Below are 25222 nucleotides of genomic sequence, written 5' to 3'. Positions count from 1 at the left end.
AAAATTATTATACATTATAATAATTATAAATTATGACAATTTAATAAACTTCTAAGGCATAGTTTTATTGTGAATTTAACTTTAAATTGTTTGCAAAATAAAGAGGAGTGAGAATGGGAAATATGAAAGGCCATTTCTCAATGTACATTAAATATCACTGAACACTGTTCATCATCTGGCAGCTATATAGGTTCCAAAATATAGGTTCAGCACAGTCTCAGAGGTTGTTGCTGGTGTCACAGTCTCAGAGGTTGTTGCTGGTTTCTTTCCTTGGTTTGTTTTTCCTCTCATTGCTTGTAGCCTAGCCAGCCCCCTTTAGTAACTGAGGTGCTGTGATGCCCCCCCACCTAATTTTATTTAAATTGTACCAGCAGCCTCCAGGCTTAACTGGGTGCCCCTTGGATTTTTATTCCATGTTTGTTTGTTTTAATCAAATAACTGGGGTGCTTATTTTCTTTTTGCAGCCTCCAAATTTTTAAGAGTGACTCATCTGGATAACCAGGAAACATCACAAGATGTGGCAACATAAGTGTTGATCGATCATCCTTGTAGAGATCACAATATAAAATAACATGTTCAGTAGTCTCAATATCGCCTGAACAGCAAGGGCAAAGTCGGGATGCATAAGGAACCCCCCTAAACCTCCCTTGGAGCACCGCTGTAGGGAGCGCATTTAATTGAGCTAAAGATAGCGGCCGTCTGAACTTGGAAAAAGAAATATTATTTAAGTATGCAGCGGGTTTTGTGTTAAAAAGCTGATCTCCAAGGTAAACACCTTTTGGGATTTTGGCAACTTCTAACTGTAAATCCCAGTTAAACGTTGTTTAATAGACTTCCTAGCACAATCATAAACCAAACTAATAAGCATATCCAGTGAAAACCCATAAAATTGGGATTTTGTTTTAACAAGACGCTTCCAGGTAGAATCGAAATGGTCAGTTAATACCAAGGGGGCAAGTCCAGATTGAGAAAAGACTAATTTTAACCAAAATGCAAAAATGCATTTCCAGTACTCCGCTTCCAAGGAGCCAAGGCCCACCTCGCGCCTAATGACAGCATTAGGAACACATCTGGGAAGCTGGTTCGACAAATCAATTCAATTTTTTGTGATTTGAGTCAAGGTTGAAAAAACTATTCGTGCACATACCTAGTGTCTAGCATCTGAGATAGTTGCTGAAGGCCACCTCCAGCCTCAGAGGGAAGATGCCTCTAAATATCAGTTGCAGTAGAGCTATAGCAAGAGAGAGGGCATGCCCCCAACTCCTACCTGTAGGCTTCCAGCGGCATCTGGTGGGCCACTGTGTGAAACAGGATGTTGGACTAGATAGGCCTTAGCCTGATCCAGCAGGGCTGTTCTTATGTATTTTTTTTCTTTTTAGACTGTGGGCCCCTTGGGGACAAGGAAGCAACTTTGTTTCTTTTTCCATGTAAACTGCTTTGACTTTTGTTGAAAAGTGGTATATAAATATTTTTAGTTGTAGTTGATTTAGTTTGTAGCTCATTTAGGATGCAGACAGACATATATTCTAAATTAGTGGAAGTGGTTTGAACACCACAGTCTAGGAACAGAGTGAGTGTGTGTTCAAACCACTTCCATCACATTCTAGAATGGTTTTCACTCTAAGGTTTCACTAGGCTCCTTCTTTTTGAAACCACCTGGAAACACAAATACACCTGGCAGATGAACCTGCAAATCATTTATGATACAAACACATTGCAGGGGTTCTGCAGAGAGCTTGGGGTGGGGGTGGGGGCGGGAAATGAGCAGGTCTATTTTAGCCAAATATCATATGAGTGACAGGGGTGTATGGACCCTGCCTGAGGCTGGAGGACAAAGTACTGCTGGCAGCTCCTTCGCCTTTTTTTAATTTTTTTAATTGCATCTGTAAAGTGCATGTTCGCCCCAAGCAATGCCTCCTGCATCTGATGTTAGCATTCCTATGACTGGCCGGGGAGGAGAGGGGCGTGCCTCATGTTCCCAGCCAGCGAGCGTTTCATTCACCAGCTGGGTGCAGGAGGAGCAAAGGAGTGCCCTGGCCGAGAGGAAGGAGGTGACTTGGCAACCTTACCCCAGACCCTGGCGGCCGAGCAACAGTCATCTCTCCTTGCTCCATTGTCCCCACACCCCTGATGAGTGATTTAAAAAACCTGGAGGAATGGCTCTATGGCCACTGTAGAAACTAGGATGGCAGAGCCATACCATAAGACAGTTTAATTGAAAAGCTTAGCTTTGACAAAGAAATATAACAGTTTCAGTTTACATGACAGCTATCAAATCAAATTACTGTATTAATTCTCCTAACCTTTAAGTGCCTCTACTTTATTCACCACATAATGTAGAGAGTAATAGCTTAGTACAATATCTGGGAATGGTGGCAAAGTTTAATTGAGGTGCTTCATGCCTCTCTAATAGATTCTAGCCCAAAGCTGTACAGCTCAGGCTTCTAAATGATAAGTTCGGCAGAACATGCTTAAGAAGTACGATATTATGTTGTACGAGTGTACAGATGCCTGTACACATGTACATGCTTGTGTGTGAATGACTGTACCTGCATTATTTGAAAAAGTGAACCTGGGGACAGGCTCTTCAAATACATGGTCAGATAGGAAGTGTACAGCTGTACCTGTTGTCAACATAATGTGTGAATCACTGTGCCAGTGTACAGATCCGAACCTATGCTCACTCGTGTGTACACTCATTGCATGAGTGTTCAACATAATGCCTGAAAGCGGGTAATGAGAAGGTTGAATGGAAGAATTAGAAAATGTAGATTGAAGAAATGGATCCAGGCCCAGTGCCTTATGTTAGCCGAAAACTACAGGCGTTGCATCACATCAGATTCAACAAATCAAGATATTAAAACTCAGTTGTCAAAACAGTTTGGTCACATATTTTGTTTTTGCACCAGTCAACTGTGGAAATGCACCAAGTTGCCTTTTTTTTGGTCATGACTGCACTCTGAATTGGCTCCTGTACTGCTTTGGAGTGGGGTAGGTTGTAAAGAAATGCAGACAATCCAGGCTCTTCTAGCAGGTGACTGGCACTGCTGCATCTGACAGTGCCAACCATCTGTTCAGCAGATATGTGAAAAGATAACAGCCTATGAAACTAGATAAAGTGAAGTAAAGTTGTGCCATCAAGTCAGTGGCAATTCCTGGCGACCACAGAGCCATGTGGCTTAAAAAAAAAAGTACAGGAGAGATTTACCATTGCCATCACCCGTGCAGTATGAGATGTCTTTCAGCATCTTCCTATATCGCTGCTGCCCAAAATGGGTGTCTCCCACAGTCTGGGAAACATACCAGCGGGGATTCAAACCCGCAACCTTTTGCTCGCAGGCAAGTTACTTCCCCGCTGCGCCAACTAGAAATCAACTATTTATTTGAGTTTGTTTGCAAAGGCAAGTTTATTCATTCATTCAATTTATACACCTTCCTAAAGTGGCTCAGGGCCATTTACATTAAAATAAAATACAAACATAATAAAACAATCAAACACATTTAAACCAGATTAAAATTAAAAACCAGATATCATTAAAAGCCAGGCTAAAAAGATGGGGCTTTAAAGCTCTCCTGAAGGGAAGATAATCCTCTTTTAGCCACGGGGAGTGCCTTGTGCTTTGTTTAGACTTTTACTAGGGAGTTAATCTGCTAGTTACCAAATCTAGTGTTTTCTTATAGCCCCAAAGAGAGATATCAATAGTATACAGTCTGAAATAATACTTTGCAGAATTATATTTGATGATGACAACACTGTACCTAAAACCGATAGGCGCTGTAATTTTATTTATTTTTTTAAGGCAGGCTGGGCCCATAGGCTTAAATCCAAAGAGCAACACTTTCAAAATAAATATTCTTTTAAAATGTGTTGCTCATTATGTGTTATATAAATGTGAATAAAAAACTTGAGCAATACGTGAAAATTTTGATAATTTATAAGATACAAGAAAATACTGAAGAACATTACATAATAAAGGTAATTATACTCACAGAATCTTCATCTTGAATCATTTGTACTAAATTATCAAGTACAGGACTCAGATTTCTGAAGGAGGCAACAAGCAAGAGAAAAAGTGAAACCAGCAGCTTTATTCAACTGATTATTTTTTCCTTTTCAAAAACTGAATAGATAAAAACCTTACTTGGATTTCATGTTGTTAAAATTTTTGCCTAATGCCAAATGCCTTATTGATCGGTTTTTACTAAGCCAGACTATAAGGGTTGAAAGGTCAGATTCTAGGCCTGTGAGGAACAAAATTAAATGCAGAATTAAAAAAATGAACCAAACATTCCCACTACTGCATTTTTTTCTAAGGCATTTGAAAACTGCACTAGATGCAAATAAATCACTTAGTATCAACAAGTCCTTTCTGAAGAACCATTACCATTTCTTAATTAACTAGAAACAAATACAATGCACTGAAAATGAAGTTTAACCCCTTATTTTCTCAGGGTACAACAACATGTTATACACATACACATATAACGAAAGCCTAATGACCAATTTTCTTCATGGAAGGGGCTGAGAAAAAGTTGCAGGGAGGCATAGGCTTAAGCACCCTGTTCGCAGCTGTGCTTCTCCACTCCAAATTGCCATCTCCTGAATATTCTTTTCCCTAGAAAAAGCACCAGTGGCTGACATTCTGACTACCAAAGTGCATGTGTAAAGAACTTCCCTAGTCTCTCTCCATATTAGCTGTTGCACAAGTGAGCACAATGTCCTTGCTCTGGCTGCGCACCAGAAGTGATCTAGAAGAGAGGAAACTGGTAGCTGATCCTTTTGTTACATGTGTATGTATGCATGCAATGTGTACATAGGCCTTCAGCATTCCAGCTATTTAGCTATTGATATCTAAGCAATGAAGGCTTCTCCCATATCTTTGAAATTTAGGACCACTATAAGCTTTGCTAAGACCAAGCATTTGTTTGATTATATTCTCAATTATTATTTAATTATTTATTTAAAATATTTCTATATGCCTAAAACTTGTGTCTCTGGGCGGTTTACAATTCAAATAATTTAAAACATTAAATCAATTAATAATTAAAACCATTTAAAAGATTAAAAACATTTAAAACCCAGTATTAAAATTATTTAGAACTACAGGTTGAGTATCCCTAATCCAGACATCTGAAATCCGGAATGCTCCAAAATCCGGAAACCACCATAGCGTGCACCCGCAGCACCGACTCATTGCAGCTTAGTTTTCATTACATTTACAGCTACCTGTAGTTATCGTAAATTCAATGCTTATTCATATTTATACTTTAAATAAAACAAAAAAAAAATACAGTGTACAGTAACCTTTCACGTTTAGATTTGGATCCCATGCCCAAGATATCTTATTACAAATATGCCAATACTCCGAAATCCAGAACACTTCTGGTCCCAAGCAGTTCGGATAAGGGATACTCCACTTGTATAAATCTAATTAAAAGCCAGGGTGAATAAATGAGTTTTCTTTGCTTCTGTATTATGTACTGAATTATGTACTTCTATAGGGTTGGTTTTTAAAAAAAATAACTTGTAAATATGTCTCATGAAATCGCATTTAAAGCCCAATTCTAACTACATGTATTATATTTCGTCCCACTGATTTCAATGAGAGTTTTGTTTAAAGATCGGCAGCAGCAAATGGGACTCTTGGAGGGGCTGGGTGGGAAAAGAAACAACTGGGAGGGAGAGGAAGGGGGCATGTGTTTATCTAAGAGAGCGCCTTCTTCTACATGATCGCTACCGCACGTTAGGGTCATCTGAGTAGGTCCGTCTCCAGTTGCCACCGGTTCATCTGGTGGCGATACAGAGGCAGGCCTTCTCTGTAGCTGCTCCTGGGCTATGGAATGCACTCCGGGCAGAAATTCGTAATTTGAGATCATTGCTGTCCTTCAAGAGAGCCCTTAAAACCGACCTATTTGGCCAGGCCTTCCAGAGTTTTAAATGATTAACTGTTTTAAACTGTTGCCCTGATTTTCAGGGCTTTTAGCTGTTTTATTGGTTTTATTGTATTTTAATAGTTTGATTTTAATTGTTAATTTGTTTTAATTGTTTTTATCATGTTGTGAACCGCCCTGAGCCATTTTGGAAAGGCGGTATATAAATCTAATAAATAAATAAATAAACAATCCCTTTTAAGTTTACAGCCTAAGAGCCTGTTCCTATTCATGTCTGCTTGGAAATATGTCAGACTAGTATGGAATCTGTTCTCAAGAAGGATGCTTAGGGCTGCACTGTACATTATCCACATTCCTTATTTGGTGGTATGTGAACAGTTATATTCTGGACTTACCATTGTCTGAAATATCAAGGCTGGCAATGTTGTGTATTTCTGCTATGCATCCTTCTAAAACCTGTGCACCTCCTGATCTTAGCTAGAAGAAAAAAGAATGCACCTGGTATATCTTCATCCACAGGGCATGGAAATAACACAGAAATAAATAGCAAACAACAAGAACTATAGGCTCAAGAAAACTGAACATTTCATTTTTGGAATACAACAGTTTAAATGTTGGTTGAATCCCATCCCATCAGAGGGATTAATTTCTCTTGTTACAAAGCATGAACTGCAATGTGCAGGCATCTATAAATCTACTTGCCAGCTCACCAGTGGCAAGTACTCCCAACCCTCTGGCAATCAAGACACCCAGCACCACCCTTCCTTCTAAGGTGCATGACTGCACGCACGCACACACCCAAGCTTCCAAACAGCGATCCCTAACTGCCACTCACTTCCTCTGTGGCTGCTGTCCCCACCGCTCCTTCCCCATTGCCTCAGACTCTCCTTGCCTGGGCTGGCTGAACTCCCAGTTGCTTCTTTTCCCACCTACCCCCTCAGCCTCTCCCAGCATGCCGCTTGGGCTCTTGTGAAGGAGGGAATTGTCTCTGAGTCCCATTTATTGCTGCCACCACGTGGGATCGGCAGCAGCAAATGGGACTCTTGGAGGGGCTGGGTGGGAAAAGAAACAACTGGGAGGGAGAGGAAGGGGGCATGTGTTTGAGTGGGGTGTGTGCATAAGAAAGAACAGCAAAACTGTGCAAGTGTTGTATGAATAAAGGATGATTAAAAGCTCTATGGATGCGAAAGCTGGACTTTGAAGAAGCAAGATAGAAAAAGTATTGACGCTTTTGAACTTTGGTTGTGGAGAAGACTTTTGAGGATACCATGGACAGTCAGGAAAACAAACAAATGGATCATAGAACAAATAAATCCAGAATTTTCACTCGAGGCACAAATGACCAGGCTCAAACTATCAAACATTATGCGAAGATCCAGCTCCCTTGAGAAGTCCATAATGCTAGGGAAAGTTGAAGGGAAGAGAATAGGATGACCAGCAGCAAGGTGGGTAGACTCAATTACGACAGCAATGAATGTACCACCGAGAGACTTTAAAGGCCAGGTTGAAGACAGATCATCCTGGAGCTAATCTATGTGATCGCTTAGAGTTGACACCGACTTGATGGCACTTAATTAATCTGTGTGTGTGTGTGTGTGTGTGTGAATTATGTGCACATACTGCCTTGAAATTGCTGCCCAGAACAAAACTCTTTCCACTCACTCATGATAAAAATTAGAGGGAACACTGCCAGCAACACCGACCGATCTCCTTACTAGAGGTCTTATTTCCACTGCCATTTCTGAGAAGGTAAGAAACAGCAAGAATCCCTTCTCAGCAGTAGGAGAGGGCTCACTGTTTCTTACCATCTCCATATACAGGTGCTGGCTTTGACCTTTAAAGCCTTTAACAGTTTGCCCCCTGGAAATATCTGAGCGACTGCCTGCTCCCAAGGGTTTCTGCCCACTTGACAAGGCCGTTGGAGGGGGCTCTGTTCCACGTGCCAATGATGAGGAAGACTCTGTTGTAAAGGCAGGACAGGGCCTTCTCAGTTATTGACCACAAGCTTTGGAATACTCTCCCAGTGGTCAGCTGCTCCTTAGTCTCCATAACAGTTTTGAGAAAGGAAGTGACATCATGGCTTTTTAACCAGGCTTTTAAATGAGTGCTGTTTTGTTGCTGCTGTGTATGTTTTTTAAACTTTTAATTATATTTGTATTTTTATATTTCTATTTAATATTTGTATTGTTTTAACTGTTTAATATTTTTGTACTGCTTTTAAGACTGTTTTAATGAAAGGTGGAATAAAAGCCTAATACAATAAATAAATAAAATAATATAAATATAAATAACCCGGTGCAAATGTCAGAAGACCTACTTCTCTCCTAAGCCCTCTGCCTGTGTTTCAGAAGATGGTCTGAGAGAAGAGAGGGAATTGGTGGCAACCACAAACAACAGTTGGCTATGATCGAAGCTTAAATTTGTGGATCCCTGACAATGTGTATTAATACTACAACCAACAATAGTATTATACTTTTATTTTGTCATTTCTCTAGAATGATCAAATGCAGATAACATGGGGCTCTCAATTTTCTCTCATGCAGGCACAAATGTGATCCATGCCCACTTAGCTTCAACAATACTACAGCATCAGATGTTTGAGCCTCTCCATGCTTAACACACACACTGCTTGGCTGTGGGCACACAGTTTCTTACTTGACTCAGATACAAGTGGAAACAACAAAAGTTATACTGGTTTCAGGTGTACGTTGAAACAAAAGATTTGGACCACAGCCTTTAACCAAATACTCATTAATATTCCACAATTGGGTTCAAAAAAGGATTATTTTCCATGCATTAACCCAACCAGCTCCCATAATTGATGAGCCTTCCATCCAATAGCAGTACTTCAGTCACTTTCAGCTAAAAAACAAGTCATAGATTTGCTTGATGGTGCCTACCACACATAGAGAGGGTAACTCAACCCAGTAATGCAGAATCAGTACCTCTCTGGGATTTACAGGGTTGGAAGTATGAATTTATGTAAGAATTCCTGCAGTGGTTTTTTTAATATTTAATAACAGCATGTTATAGTCTTACAATCAAATCTAAATGCCATAATCATTCAGTTTCACTGTGAATCTCACCAACTAACTTCCTACAAGACAGATATTTAACAAAAATTAATGTAGCACATTTTGTTAAATTGATGGAGCTGTCTGAATCTATCAATCTGCGTCAAAAACAACAATGAAGAAAAAATATAGAAATGATGAGGATGTATTCACATGGCCCACTTTTTCCAGCACAAGCTAGTTTTAGTTGCACAACTCCCTGAATCAGCCTTGTGAATGATTCCACACATGTTCAGACTAATGGGGGGCAGTTCATAAATTTGATAGAACAGGTGTCTTCAAAAGAAGTGTTCATAACAAATATAGGTTAATTAAATGTCAACACATGCTGGAAAAAATGTCATTAACACAGCAGTGTCATTTAGCTTTCTAAGATTCAACTTCCAGTCAGCATTCAGCATGGTATGAATATGTCTGTTCTTCCTATATTTTCAAACTCTGTCCATTGTTTACATATAGCCACCAGACTATCAGATACAAACATTTAAACTGTAAGATAAAATTTCTCTGCACTAAAAATACAGCAAGGTTATTTATTAAAATCAATTAAATATATTAAATGAGCCATTTCCCACATTTCTAGGATGATAACGTTTGGGGGAAAGCAGAAATATGTTTATGAGTAGCAAACACACCCCAGAGAGTGAAAGGAAACCCCTTTTGACATATCATGAAATTACACCCCAAAGGGGAGACTTAATCAAGAGTCTGATCAGTGGTAATGTCATAAAATGAGGATTCATATATATATAAAAAACACTATTTATAGTGTTTAAATATACTTCTTTAACTATACTTGTTGTGGATACACCAGTGCTATAGGTGTGTTTCCTGAGATAAACCTTTAAATTGTAGATGACATACCGGGATCACCAACTCAATTAAGAGTCTCAGGGACAGTTTTTAAAGAAGAGGGCGTGTACTCTATACACTACACTTTTCAGCAGGAAACCCTGATATGATACCGGTATAGCTGGAGCAGTCATGGAGCTCTCTTTATACCACATTCACATCTGACTAGCCTTCGTTCTTCTTTGAAAAGAGACCATTCTGCCATACATAATCAAACATATTTTGGGACCAAATGCCAGAACCAGATCCTCACATTATGCAGCAGGAATACATGTAGTGGATCGACAGGAAGCTAGCTGCTTATTGGGTTAACAGACTGAACGAAAAGCATGATGTGTACTTACACAGTGACCAAGCTAATGCCAGCAGGAGGGAAAAAGGGAAATATATCAGTTCTGAGCAACTAAAATGGAGTATTTTGTATAGAAACAGATTAGCAGGATAAAATAATGAAGGTTTGGGGTCAGAATTAGTATATCAGAAGTTTGCTGCTAGATGTAAAAAATGAGATGATGAAGCAAGGATCTACACATTTCCTTTTAACAGCAGGCCTCTATGTAGAAAAAACTGCATTTGAATTTCCCAGTTTTCAAAAAGAGATTGTCATTTGTTGCTGAAATCTGATGGTACAGAAATCTACCATTTCAAACAGCTGTCTCTGTTTGAGATGGTAGACTTGAGAACGCCCCCCCACTCCACACACACATGGTTTCCAAATACATTTTTCACAACAACATAACAGGAAACAAAGTATATGTGTAGTAGCAGTAAGTTTATTATGGTCTTAGACCAAAGATACATTTAATAAAAAATACATGATATCATATGTTTAAAAGGAACAAAATAATTCTGACATTATAGATTGTATTAGTAAGTATTTCCTACCTCACAGCTACTCAGATCTAGAAACACCTCTTTCAAATGTTGGTTACAAGCAAGGCCCAATAAAAGTGCTCTGAAAAAAAGAATGTTTATGGGAAATGAAGGTTACTTCATCAACAACTCAGAAAGTTGGTCTATGGACAATTATATGCCATTTTAAAAAAGATATTGGCAACATATTTCTCAATCTGTGTTAACAGGAACTATGACATCTCAACAGGAAATACAGAAAGTCAGGAAGAGGCTGGAAGAATTATAAGGCAACACCAAACCATGGGTTGGCAATGAGGTGAGCCCCACCACAGGCTTAGTCCTTGCATGAGGATTCTCTCCTCCACTCCCAGGTTTGGAGGCAAGATACTAACCACAGTTTGTCAATTTGGATATCACAGCAAAAACATGGTTAGCGAAAACCAGGGCGAGGAGCGGACGGAAGGCATAAGGCATGTGTGCCTGCAGATTGCCTAACCTGAGTCAATGTGCTCCAGTTCTTTCAGCTGAATGCAATTTAAATAAAGCATATATTACTCAAACATGTAAATACATATATTTAAACATCTAATTGTGCCTTAACCCTGTAGAACATCAAGCTCTTAATTTTGCCTAACACAGTTATAAGCAAAGCTAAACTAAGTTAGAATAGAAACATGCAGCAGCAGCAGCAGCTTTAAGATGACAGTAATCCCTTCAACCTGCATACCAATTTGTCAGATGGAAATCTAATCATAGAGCTGTCCAGATATCAATCCACCTCTCCTCTTCATGTGATAAGATCAGGAGTGAATTTACTTGTGCAAGAGTCAAATGACTCAAATTTCACAATTTGTTGAGGTGAAAGTAGTATCCAAACAGCTCCAAAGAGCACCCCCACTTATAGTTATATAAACAATGTAACCATACAAAATTTTAGGGCAAAATTAATAGCACACTTACTTTAGAGGCTCGGGAGGGAGTTTAGTCCCTGAAAGGTTGACTTGCATCAAAGCAAGTGAACTGCTGAAAAACTGTTTGAAAGAAGGAGGAACTTCTTTCCCTTTCCTGAAAAAGACATGACTGAATGAGTGAACATCCTCAAATCTCCAATTTATGCTGCTAGAATCTAGTTGCTGCTGTTTATTTCTCGTATAAGCCCCCACAGTGATTGCACTTAATTAATATTTGCAATCCAAAGAGATTCAATTACCTAACTTCATGTGCATACTATAATAAAATTCATTCATCTGTTTCAGACACCTGTATCAATGAGCACCACCAGCTGAAAACAAACCTACCTGGTAACGGTACAGGTTTTAACACCACAGAAAAGATAGGACAAAAAGGAATAATTTTCACTCATCTGCTCAAGTCTCATGCCTGCACATGTGAGAGTGATATTTAGTTATGCTCGTTCTGTCACATCTATGTCCATGACTTCTTCCCCTAGCCCTACTAGAAAATTTGTAGAGCCAAGCCAGACTTTACATTCAAAATATACAAAAAATGTAACACAGTATTAGTAGAAAACAAGTGAAGTAAAACAAAGAAGTGAATTTGGAATGGCAAAAGATAAGGCTCCCTCAAATATTCTCCAATTTAAATATGCACTTTTATAAGTAGCAAGGTCATTGCAGCAGAATGTTGGGATTACCTTGGCCCAGATACCAGGCATTTGTGCAATGTGTTCATATGCTCCCCTCAAAGAGAGTCATCTCCCTCTCCGCCAGAACTCCAAAAGAGCTGCTGACGTCGGACTTGGCTGAAGTTTCAGCAGCAACACAGAAGCATCAGGCTGGCAGCTGCTTCCCACCAGGGCCAGGGGCAGGGGATTCAGTTTGAGAGGCTTCAGGAAGGGTGGAGATATATGGGCCTCCATTTAATAAGCTTCCATCTCCCAGAACTCCAGTGTTGTTTCCAGAAACCTGAACTGCCTGTATCTGCTGCCTGCCTGGGGCTTCCTAGGCTTGATTTCTGCTGGCTCCACCTAACCCAGCTAGAGGCCAGCCCACTTCTGCTCTCCTTCTAACCTACACCAACAGAGAGAAATGGCATTTTCTCCCAGCACTGACTGCAGCTTGGGGTAAGGTAAAGTGTGCCGTCAAGTCGATTTCGACTCCTGGTGCCCACAGAGCCCTGTGGTTTTCTTTGGTAGGAGGGGTTTACCATTGTCTCCTCCTGCGCAGTATGATGCCTTTCAGCATCTTCCTAAATCGCTGCTGCCAAATATAGTACCAGGGGGGATTAAAACTGGCAGCCTCCTGCTTATTAGTCAAGCATTTCCCCGCTGCGCCACTTAAGGTGACAGCTGCTTGGGGTAGGAGAACACAAAGCAGAACTATTTTTTTTTAAACCCTCATCTAGTCAAATACTGGTGTTTCAATGGGGCACCCTAAGAGGTGTTGCTTATTGGCAATATTTTCACCTTCATCCTCATAATTCTCAGTCTAATTTGCTCATACTGTCATTTAATCTTATGGGCTGTGGTGACCAACATGTGTATGTTTGAGGTTCTGACATCACTATGTCAGCCACAGCAGTGAGACGTCATGGGCAATCTGACATGGGTTGCCACAGCCAATGAAATAAAATGGCAGTGTGGGCAAATGAGGTCAAAGGCTGTGAAAACAAAGGAGGAGCAAAATGGCACCAGGAAGTAAAGCAATGATAGGTGAATGTGTTGAGGGTGCCTTTCAACATTCACAAAAAAGAATACAAACAAGGTAACTAGTTTTGGCTCGGCCGCTAGGCAGGGTCTATCCTGGTTTGCATTTGAAAGGGAGACCATGGATGAGCACTGTAAGATATTCCTTTTAGGGGATGGAGCTGCTCTGGAAAGAGCATCCGCGTGCTTCCATGCAGAAAGTTCCAGGTTCCCTCCCTGGCAGACAGGACTGAGAGAGACTCCTGCCTGAAACTTTGGAGAAGCTGCTGGCAGCCTGTGCAGACAATATTGAACTAAATGGATCATTGGTCTGACTCGGTAGAGGGCAGCTTCCTACATTCCATACAATCCCCACTGATTTGAACTGGAAATTGTTGAGTATCTCTTGTGCTGAAGTCAGTATGTTTCCAGTAACACAGAACTACATGATTGAAAACCACCTAAAAAACAATAGTGTGACATATTTACAGAAACATCATTATGTAAAGAAATAAAGATCTTTTGGGTCAAAAAGAAAGGACAATACCTAATTCAGACCAATAGTAATATTTGAAATGCTGACCTATGAGAAAAAACTGTCCTGGATAGGTTTAGGATGGCAAGATGCTGAAGACAGCCATGAAGAAGAGCTCCACACATCTAAATAATAAAGAAAAAGATAGTTATCATGCACATAAAATCAACTTGTAATAGAAAAGCTGGTGTTTTTCTCAGTAAATAAATAAAACAAAATTACCATATCTAATGCACACTCCGTATTGGATAAATCCAGATGGACAATAGCATTCGGCTGGGCCAAAAAGCTATACAAGATCTATAAGAGGGGGGGAAACATTAAGTTTTAGTGTTCTTGTATTATCCATTTCAGTTGAAGTTACGATAATCACTTTTCACCCTTTTGTATTATGCTAGACCTCAAAAAACAAATCAAGAAAAAAGTAAAGCCTGCAAAAGAATGTACTGCAGCCTTAACTCAGTTTTGATCAATTCACTACCTGTTTTCAAGAAACGATAATTTTTCATTCACAAATAGATTGGAATGCCATCCACTTTTCAGTCAACATGCACAACCCCTGTGACATCAATTCTGAGAGTTAATGTCAAATTCTTTCAAAAGGACAGCTGTTGATTTGCAAATAAATCTAGCAATTCGTTCTGATCAGCATTTTTATTAATATATCTTCCACCTGAATTATAATTGCCTTAAGAAATTTCAGAAATAATTCCACAAACTTAAAAATACAAGATTCTGCACATATGCATGCATGCATTAATAAACACTCATAGTTCAAGAGAACTGACAGGTTTGTTTGCCAAAATTGCACCAAATTGCAAAAAAACCAGCAGAAAAACACTAAGGGAAGAGCTGACTTTTTGTTTTGCTTGAATGCCTGCAAATCCAAGTAAGATAATTTACTTTACAATGCTTGCACAGCATAAATGTAACTGGCCAGTGTATACAGAGATGAACTAGTCCTAAGGGCCAGACTGGAGAAGGTTAAAAGGATGCAGAACCTATACATGAGACAAAGGAACAGGATTTTGTCCTCCATAACAGCTACTCACATCATCAGATTTTGCTTCCACTCCACCGCATTCCCAAATGTTGCTCATTTACTTTCTTCCACAGAGCTCAGTAGGAGCCACTGAGTGTGAAAGGCAAAGTGAATAGGTTGTAACTAAGGACAAAACCTGCCTCCCATTACTGATACAGGACTGCCTAGGCTAAGCTGACTGGGATTTTGCAGGAAGCAGGGATATATTCAATTCCCTTGCCTACATACAACTAGGCATTTTCCGGTACTGAATGAAACTGGTCTTTCAAAAGTAGTTATGAAGTATTTACATCTAAGTTGTTATCCTTGAATGTACAAAATAAAAAACCTTACACAAACATGACAGTAACTTTGCAGAGACTAACATGAATCTCCATATACAAAACATAGGAAAGTTTGGGGGTAAAAAAATTTTGTTGGAAGGAGAGGAAGACCCATTTACGAATAAATTGGTTTGGGGATTAGAAGTACTTTCATACCAGGCTCTATGTAGGTTCTATGTATGGGGAATAGAAGCACCTCATACCAGGTTCTATTAGCATGTACATCTTCCCACTCAATGTCAGAAGAAGGGGCTTGCATATTATTCTGAGCTAGAAATCTGAAAGGACTGACGACTGGTTACAATGTACAGTGGTCCCTCTACTTACGAAATTAATCCGTTCCGAATGCACATTTGTAAGTCGAAAAGTTCGTAAGTCGAAAAGCGGTTTCCCATAGGAATGCATTGGGAACTGATTAATGCGTTCCGGAGCCTAGAAAAAAGACCCAGACCCCCAGTAAGGCTTGCAAACTGCACAGGAACATTTCTTTTCAAGAATAAACAGGCAGTAAACAGGCAGGCAAGTCAAGGAAACCGCATGTAAAATTCATAAGTCGAGGAAACCCCATCTAAAAATTTGTAAGTCGAAAAAACCGGATCTAAAACCGGATCTAAAACTGCCGTTTGTAACTCGAAAAATACTTATGTCGAGTAGTTCGTAAGTCGAGGGACCACTGTATTCTTATCCCATTTTAGCTTAAACATCTCCTGTGAGGTAGGTTAGGATGCTGGCTTTCTTTCTTCACATAAAAGTAAGGAAAGCAGGAAGAATTAAAGGTAGTAAACATAGTCAGAGCATAACTCCACTTGCTCCAAATGTGAGCAAAAGGCCATACAGAGATGAGGGTTAAAGCTAACAGGTGGCTCCCTGACCAAAGTTTAAAATTCCATTGACATTGATAGGTTGTCTTAAATAAGGTGGTTTGGGAAACACAGGTTTGCATGAATTAAAAGTAGCCTTCTGTTGTCCTGATGGGTGTAAAGTAAAGTGTGCCATCGAGTCAGTGTTGACTCCTGGCGACCACAGAGCCCTGTGGTTGTCTTTTGTAGAATATAGGAGGGGTTTACCATTGTCATCTCCAGTTTTAGATGATGACTTTCAGAATCTTTCTATATTGCTGCTGCCCAATATAGATGCTTCCCATAGTCTGGGAAACATACCAGCGGGGATTTGAACCGGCAACCGCTGGCTTGCTAGTCAAGCCATTTTCCCGCTGTGCCATTAGGTGGCTCTCCTGATGGGTGTAGTGCCTCTATTTTTACTTCACTCAATTTAAACACAAGATTTGTTTAGAAACTAGAAAAAAAATGAGCACCTACTGAAAGATCGTCACCCCGAAGAACATTTCCTGAGAGATCAAGGTGGGTGAGTGTGGTAGCGAAAAGCTGGTTGGCACTCAGTGACTGGGAAAGGCTGTTCACCCCTGTAACAAAATTGCCAATATTTACTTCTGCTGCGTTCAATAAAAGGAGTAAAACAGATTGCTTACCTATAATAGGTGATCTCTCTGGTGAACCATGTTCACTCACAACTGGGTCTTCTGTGTCTGCACAGTAATCCTGAGGAGCAATATCGAGCTCCAAGAAGCGTCCTCCGGCATTCTGAGGCACATAGGAAGCATCTGTTACCATAGGCAGGAGAGCGCCTTCTCTCTCAGTTCTTGAAGTGGCCACTGCGATGGGAGAAGAGATGAAGACTGGCAAAGTCCAGGTGAAAACAGGTAAGGGTCTAATACTGTGGGGACACTTTAGCAGTGAGTTAGGTCACGTGGGTGTTCTGAGTGAACATGGATCACCAGAAAGATCACCTGTTACAGGTAAGCAATCTGTTTATCTCCATGGTGATCCATGTTCTCTCACAACTGTGTGATTGACTAGCAAAGGAGATGCGTGCTAGCATGATCACAGCATTTCTTTCAAAATCACCCAACCAAAGTTGGCCTCAGCAGCAGAGCTGAGATCCACAGCATAGAGTTTTACAAGTCCAGAGACCAGGTGGCAGCTTTGCAACAAAAACAAATATTTATATTTATATACCGCTTGCAGATATCAGCCATGCTAATGCTGGAAATATGGGCAACAGAGATTGCGATGGCCTTTGTGGAAAGGGTTCAGACTCTAACCAGAGGCTGGGCCCCTTGCTGTCTGTAGCATGAGAAAATGAGATTAACAAGCCAGTTAGAGAGTCTCTGATGGGAGACGGGAAGCCCCCTGTTGGATCCAGAATAGGAAATAGAAAGCTTGTTTGATTGGCAGAAGGATTTTGTATGGTCCAGATAGTAGAGGAGGCACCTACAGACATCTAGAGAGTGCACAGACTGTTCAAAAGTCAGCAGAGGTTCTAAAGGTGTAGAAGGGTTAATAAAGAATGTAGGCAAGATGATGTCGACAAGGGGGATGTCTCAGAGTCAGAAGAGGTCTTGTAGAACTCCATCATTAATTCCCACTCGTGCTGAGTGGAAAGAGCCAGGTCCCTGCTCAGTGAGTCTGCCAGAGTCTTGTCGACTCCTCTTCTAAGCAACCATTTTGGCTGTGAAATGGAATTTTTTCAGCTTTTCCATGGTGTTATCTGTTTTAGATGAGAAGAGGCAGTCGCCATCAAAAGGTAAGTTCTCAATTTTGTCTTTCATATTGGACTCTAAGTGGTTGGGGGCCAGTAGTCAGGCATGCCTTCACAGGGATATGAAGCCCACTATCACCTGGGATTCAGTCTCTGTAAAGTGTTTAGTGGTATCCACGTGTTGAGTGAGATCCACATACATACTTAGAGCAGCAATATACTGCTCATTTGGCTGTCAGGCCAAATCTGCCTTCAGCTCATCCCAAACAGAATGGTGGAATTTGGTCATGCAGGCCATATAATTGGTGGTCTTCAGAGATAGGCATGAAGCAGAATAGAATTTTCTGCCCATTGCATCCAGCTTCCAACCCTCTTTGTCAACAAGCACTGAGTGTTTGTGACTCAATTTAGACCATAAAGCACAGTCCACAACTATGGAGTTTTGAGCAGGGTGCTTGAACAAAAAGGGGCAAGACTCCTCTTGTACCCTGTAGAAACTCTCCAGTTGCTTGGCATTGGTGGTAGATGCAACTGCAATGTCCCAGGAAACTTTTGAAACCCTAACTAGGACAGGTAACGCAGCAGGTTAAGTTGCTGGAGACATAGAATAAAAATCGTAGACTGGGTCCTTGACTTCCTGAACTGGTGTTTGAATCTCAAGGAACAGGGTCTTAGCCATCTCTGCGACCTGCACCTGGTAGAACCTGGTTTCTTCCACGTGAGAAGCAGAAGGTGGAACAGTTACTTGTTCGTCTGGAGATGGATCTTAGGGGTTCTCCATGTGGACTGAATCCTCATCAGAGGAAGCAGAATTATATTCATCCTCAGGTTGATCAAATTCTCCCGAAGGTTGTTGAGAATTCTGAGGTTGTTCTGTCTCTTGCACAGGGGTTGATGGTGCAGGAACAGTTAGAGTACGTGGACCTGCAGGAGCAGCAGGTCACTTGAAAGGTGACACAGTAGGTAGTGTTTCCTTCAGTGCAAGTATAACAGGTTCAGAAAACAGACCCCTCAAATTTCATCATTTCCTACCATCTGTAATCCTCAAAATCATAAGGGAGCCAGGGGAGGCAAAACACAGTGGTTCCCTCTAACAGTCATGTCCATGGATATGGCCTGGGTCAAGGGCACCTGGTGAACTGAGATAATTAAGAGGAATAGACAGGAGATGTGGAGCAGAGTAGTGGAAGTGTTCCTTCCAAGGATAAGGAAGTGAGAATCTCGGAGTATGACATGCTTGGGATGCTGAAGGGGTCTTTGGTACTCGTGGGAGTGAAATAGCATCATCATGCAGCCCATGTAACGGGAACCCCTTGAAGGTGAATGTAGAAGGGGTCATAGTACTGGAACCCATAAGGGATTCCAGGCATCCAGCAGAAGCTGCAGAAGAGGCCAGGGAAGGTTCCAAGGCAGAGTGTCGGCGATCCTTGTCAGAACCTGAACTGCCCCTAAGAGGTGAACATCTAGGTGAGGAGGCAGGTGAGTCTATCACAATGGAAGACTGAGGCAGCATTGGCACTAGGGGAAGATGCATCATTGAATGTATTGGTTGAAGATCCAACGTACGTCTGGTGGTTGTATATGTCGCCCATCGCCAAATGATCACAGATGTCGGTGGTGTCTTTCAGATAGGCAGTGCCGGTATCGGTACAGAATGTCAACACAGTCGAAGCCGAGGTCAATGCAGGTTCCAAAGTTGTGTAAGTGAAAACAGACAAACAACATCTGAAGGCCATGCAGATGAAAGAGAGAATGTCCTCCATCAAAGGCGAAGGGGTATGCAGCAAAGACATGGAAGCCTTAGAGATGGGATCTCCTGTCGTTATCGAAGCAGCAGTAAACAAATGCCGGCATTTGGAGTCTGGCTGCCCAGAGGTGTCCAAATCAATCATGCTTGTGTTTCTTATGGTGATGGTGTCACTCACCTTTCTCAATGGAAGCCAGGTTCTTGAATCACCACCATAGTGTCACCATCGTGTTTAAAAGATTTCGAAGGTTGACAATCGGCTTGTTTCAGAGCCGACAAGGTCAACGGGCTCAGCATCGGGGTTGGGGGCTGAAGCATAGTCTCATATAGAGCATCTCAAAGGCGAAGTTTCCTGCTCTTTTGTATTTGTTTTGAAAATGGAAGGCAGATTTTATAGGAATTTATGTCAGAGGATGGGAGAGTACCCTTGCAGGTTTACAGCGCTTGAAAGTCTTTTTAATATTGTTGAAGCCGGCCCAAGTAAAAATCCAATAAAAACACCAAGAAGCGACCAAAACTAATGGGAGATCTAAAGGGTAGTCAACAAATGGGGTGAGTAAAAAACCAATAAAAATACCAGAATGAAAGGAAACTGACCAGAATGAAAGGAAATCCAAAAAAGTAGTTGATAAAACAGTCAAAGTCAAGCTGAGTAACAATATGATTCCCCCACCCCTGACCGAGAGAGGAGAGAAGCAGAGCCTTTGCAGTGTGACAAGCACGGCGAAGGAACTGGAAGAGAAAGTGCGCTCCTGCATTTTTAACAGATGCTTCCCATGTGCCTCATAATGCTGGAGAGCACCTCTTGGAGCTAGATATTCCTCTGGGGGACTACTGTGCAGGTGCAGAAGACCCAGTTATGAGGGTACATGGATTACCTCAGAGATCCAACATTTAGGTAACAAGGTTTAATCCAGCCATACAACTAGTCACTTGCTTATGAAAAGTACGTAGAAATAAGGAATGCTTATTTTTCCAGCAACTCAAATAGGCTAAGCACACACGAGAATGAGAGAATTATTTGGCTAAAAAATAATTATTATTTATTTGTTTAGCACATTTATATGCCACCCAAAACTTATGTCTCTGGGTGGTTTAGAGTAAAATACAAATGAAAAAATTAAAACATTAACATTAAAATTTAACACAATGTTAAAAACTGTAAATCTAATTAAAAGCTTTGGTGAACAAATGTGTCAACTGCCTTTTAAAATGTTGTCAGAGATGTGGAGGCTCTTATTTCAGCAAGGAGCACATTCCAAAGCCTCAGCACAGCAACAGAAAAGGCCCGTCACTGAGTAGTCACCAGATGAGCCAGTGACAACTGCAGAAAAACCTCTCCAGATAATCTCAATGGGCGGTGGCGCTCATGGAGAAGACGACCTTCTCTGAAATAACCCTGGGTCTAAGCTGTTTAGGGCTTTATGCCAGCACCTTTTATTTTGCCCTGAAACGTATTGGCAGCCAGTGTAGCTCTTTCAATACAGGAGCAATACGGTCTCTTTGAGATGATCCAGAGAGCAACCTGGCTGCTGAATTCTGTACCAACTGCAGTTTCCAGACTACGTAAAAAGGAAGCCCCATATAGAGCGTATTGCAGTAGTCAAGTCTGGAGGTTACCAGCATATGTAGCACTGTTCTGAAGTTGCTTATCTCAAGAAATAGTCACAGCTGGCATATCAGTCCAAGCTGATAGAAAGCATCTCTGGCCACTGCTAGAACCTGGGACAACAGAAGCACTCTCAGACTGTGTACATATTTTTCTCGTGACCTCATCTAGAGCCAGCAGATCAAAATAGTCTCCCAAGTTGTGATCCCCACACAATAGGTACCTCCGTCTTATCTGGATTCAGTTTCAATTTGTTATTCCTCATCCAGCTCACCACCCACTCCAGGCAGGTATTTAGGGAGGTTATGCTTTCTCCTGATGATGTTGACATGGAGAAATAGATTTGGGTATCATCGGCATACTGATAACACCCTGAACTATATCACCTGATGATCTCTCATAGCTTCCCAGGTTTCATGTAGATGTTAAACAACATTGGAGACAAAATGGAGCCCTGAGGGACACCATACAAAAGTTCAGATTTTGAAGAGCGACAGTCTCCAAGGGCTACCCCCTGTAATAGGAGCGGAACACTGCAAAGCAGTGTCCCCCACCCCCAACCCCCTCAGATGCTCCAGTAGGATACTATGGTTGGTAGTATCAAATGCTGCCGAGAGATCCAGAGAGAGTCACATTCCCTATGTCAATTCTCAATTGGAGATCATCTATCAGACTGACCAAGGCAGTCTCCACCCCATTGCCCACCCGAAAAACAGTTTGAAATGTGTCTAGATAATATCTTTCCTCCAAGACTGCCTGGATCTAGGAGGCCCCCACCCTCTCAATTACCTTGCCCAGCCACGGAAGGTTGGAGACAGGCCTATAGTTGCTTAGCTCTGCGAGATCCAATGAAGGCTTCTTCAGAAGAGGTCTAATGACTATCTCCTTAAGTCAAGGAGGCAACATGCCTTCCCTCAGAGATGCATTTATAATATCTACCAGGCCTTCTACAACAACCCCGCTGCCTGAAAATATACACCATGTCGGACAAGAGTCAAGGGAACAGGTGGTAGGCTGCACCATTCCAAGCAGCTTGTCCATATCCTCAGGAGTCTCAAACAAACTGATCCAGTCTAACCACATAAGAGGAGTTGCTGGATACCTCAGCATCAGAAACTGAAGTAAATGTGGGGTTTGAATCTAAGCTGGCCCAAATAAGAAGGATTTTATCCACATTAAAATGTCACAGCGAGTAACTGACGGTTCAAAATTCTGATTCAAGGGAGGAGGGGCACATACAAGCCCTCTCACAACCCAAACAACTCTGTCGGGTGTGAGCTTGCATATGCAATATGGGCAGAAAAGAATTGCCTATTTGCTGCACGTATCGTCTCAGCATGGATCTTCAAATGCACTCTATATTGGATTAGAGTTGAGTTTTTCTCCACTTGCACTCCAGTCAGTACTTTGCCACTTCAGGCCATGTAGTTCTTCTGTATACTGAGGGGCCAATTTTGAAGTGGGTTGGACAAGACTCTTAGGGGCAATCATGTCTACTGCTCCGGTGTGTTTACTGTTCCAATTCTCCACCAGGGCATCAACAGGATCACCAGAAGAGCCAACACTAAATCCTTCCAAGGCTTCTTGGAATCCTATTGGATCCAATAATCTTCTTGGGCAGACCATCCTAATAGGCCCATTGCCACTGTGGATGTGGGACGTGATTGTGAGTCCAACCTTAGCCAAATAGAATGGGGAAATCACAGGAGTCCCCACCCACAGAACAGCATCCTGATCAGAGTAAAAGACCAGATCAAGCATGTGACCAGCAATTTGCATCAGTCCCAAGACCACTTGGGATAGGCCCATATTTGTCATGGTCACTATGAACTCCTGAGCTGCACTAGACATATTGGTCCTAAAGTGATCACTGAAGTCTCCCACCACCACAAGCCTGGGGGATTCCAACGCCAAACCCGAAACCAAGTCCATCAGCTCAGTTAGGGTGGGCAGCGGGGTGATCAGTTCACTAGCCGAAGTCCCATTCTGTTCCTGGTCCCCATACCCAAGTACACACATTCGATATGGTCAGACACTTCAACAGGGATCCTGGCAAGGGAGATTCTGTTTGTATAGACCACAGCCTCTCCACCTCCCCACCTACTCCTCAACAGAGTAACCTGGAGGGAGAAGATGAGACCAGACTGGGCCACCAGCTTCCCTCAACCAAGTATCTGTGATACATACCATGTCAGCCCCTTCATCCAGAATCAGATCATGGATGATTTCTGATTTATTCTAGACTGATCTGGCATTACAAAGGAGCAAGGTGAAGCCTTGTGGGTTGATGGCACTAGTCCACAAGGTCAAAGATAGTCAGGATAGTCGAAAGGAAAAAGCTAGGAGATTTCTGATTTCTCTTCCCCTGTAATGGCCTGCTCACCTGCCAAAGTTATTCGTCTATTCCCCACCACCACTGAATAGCTGCCCCATAAACAATGGATATGCCCCCTGTCTCCCCATCTCCAGACAAATCCAGACACATTATAAAAATCTCACCCATGTCTTAAAACAAAAACCAAACTATAAAATACTCACCCACAAAATATCACACAAGGAGAACATACACACACACATAAGTTCTTGGCCAGAAGACTGGCCCCCACCCTTGCTATCCCCCAAAGAGGCTCCCTCAATGGGGTGGCCTCCTTCAGTGTTGCCCCTTTGGTGGCAGGCCTGCCACCACAGGCATCGTTCCTATATAAACCCAGAGATGGCTAGTCTGGAGAGGTTCTCAGGAACTGCTGCCTCGCCCTGGGCCCGTCCTGTACAAACTCCCCACAGAGCAGCAACAGTCACAGTCCCACAGGTCAAGCAGCGGGCAGGCAGGGAGGCATCAGCAGACAGACTGTCACACAGGCTCTCTCCCTGGGGTCTGTCTGGGTAGCAGGTGGTCTCTTCCTCTTCTGCAGGGCTTCTGGCAAGCCCTGCAGGAGAGGAAGAAACCACCTGCTTCCCAGAAGGACTTGTAATTGTAAGAGCTTCACCCTATTACTATTAGCAGATATCCAAGTGTATTATAAAAGAAGCCTAATACAATGCAAGAGAAGATGATTCATCAGAAACGTTTGCTAACATTGACCCAGTTCAGATGTCACGCAAAACAAGGATTAAATCACAGTTTCACATGATGACCCTAAATCTCAAGCTTGTACACACAATTCTTCCCTTTGCATGGGATGCAAGGAAGGATTCTATTTCCAATCCTAGTTTAAAACAAGCAAGAATTTGCCATTATGTCAACCTCACAAATTGTGGCTTACTCTGATCAGAGTTTGGAAACACATTTTAAACTAACATCAGAAGAAAAGTCTTTCCTCCCTTTGCACATGAAGGGAAGGGAGGCGTGCACAAACCTAGAGCTTGGGGAAGTCACATAAAACCATTGTTCAAAGTTGGTTTCGGGTGACATCTGAACTGGCCTATGGTTTCAGACCTGTGATTCAGTTTGAAAAAAAGAAGAAAGAAGTAGTCCTTTGGAAAAGACACAGAATAATACAGAAAAGGGGGCTTCCTGCAACCAAAGCTCCTTCGTCTGCCTGGACTTTATGAGCACTAGTCCAGCCCACAACACTCTCCCACTCCCTGACACATTATGTGCCACATAATGAATCCGAATTCTACTTGCTGTTTCATAAATTTATGTAAGGTACACTGCATATGGTTATCTGCAGCATTTGAGCTCAATTAATCCTGATGGGCATTATTATGGTCTAGAGAACATCCAGTGGGACACCAGACCAAATAAATGATATGAAAAAAGACTGCCAGAAAAAGTCTACTTGAGCACTTTAGAAAAGCTATGAATAAATGTAATCAAAACAATGTGTCTTCATGAAGTACCTGTAAATTGATTAACATACCTTTAGGTGACAATGAGGTTTTAGATAAATTTAATTGCGTCAGCCCCTTTGGTAGTTTGGCAAACTGAATACTTAGTGAGGACACACCTGCAGAAGAACAGAAACAAACCCCAAAGCATTTATATTGTAACTATTGATATGGCTCCATTCTGACTGTAGAACAAAGGGATCAAGGATATTAAAATACCAGTCAAGTTCAACTATCAGCTTACTGCATTTGAAGATTA

General features: G+C 41.6%; 1 protein-coding gene across 5 annotated transcripts in view; it reads right to left on the bottom strand.

Moving 5' to 3' along the window:
- CARMIL1 (capping protein regulator and myosin 1 linker 1) overlaps nt 1-25222 on the bottom strand; it is a 255934-nt gene that overhangs the window by 103070 nt on the left and 127642 nt on the right. For all 5 annotated transcript variants that reach the window (XM_053245618.1, XM_053245615.1, XM_053245616.1 and 2 more), the window contains 9 exons: nt 24996-25082; nt 16537-16640; nt 14075-14152; nt 13901-13977; nt 11634-11738; nt 10704-10773; nt 6288-6369; nt 4143-4242; nt 3991-4045 (listed from right to left, as the gene is read on the bottom strand). In XM_053245618.1, coding sequence (XP_053101593.1) covers nt 3991-4045; nt 4143-4242; nt 6288-6369; nt 10704-10773; nt 11634-11738; nt 13901-13977; nt 14075-14152; nt 16537-16640; nt 24996-25082 — 758 coding nt within the window. The remainder of the gene's footprint in view (nt 1-3990; nt 4046-4142; nt 4243-6287; nt 6370-10703; nt 10774-11633; nt 11739-13900; nt 13978-14074; nt 14153-16536; nt 16641-24995; nt 25083-25222) is intronic.

This window comes from Hemicordylus capensis, chromosome 4 (assembly GCF_027244095.1).
Source record: "Hemicordylus capensis ecotype Gifberg chromosome 4, rHemCap1.1.pri, whole genome shotgun sequence".
Lineage (NCBI taxonomy): Eukaryota > Metazoa > Chordata > Lepidosauria > Squamata > Cordylidae > Hemicordylus > Hemicordylus capensis.
Note: the sequence above shows the minus strand (reverse complement) of the source record. Positions and strands in the feature narration are given on the sequence as shown.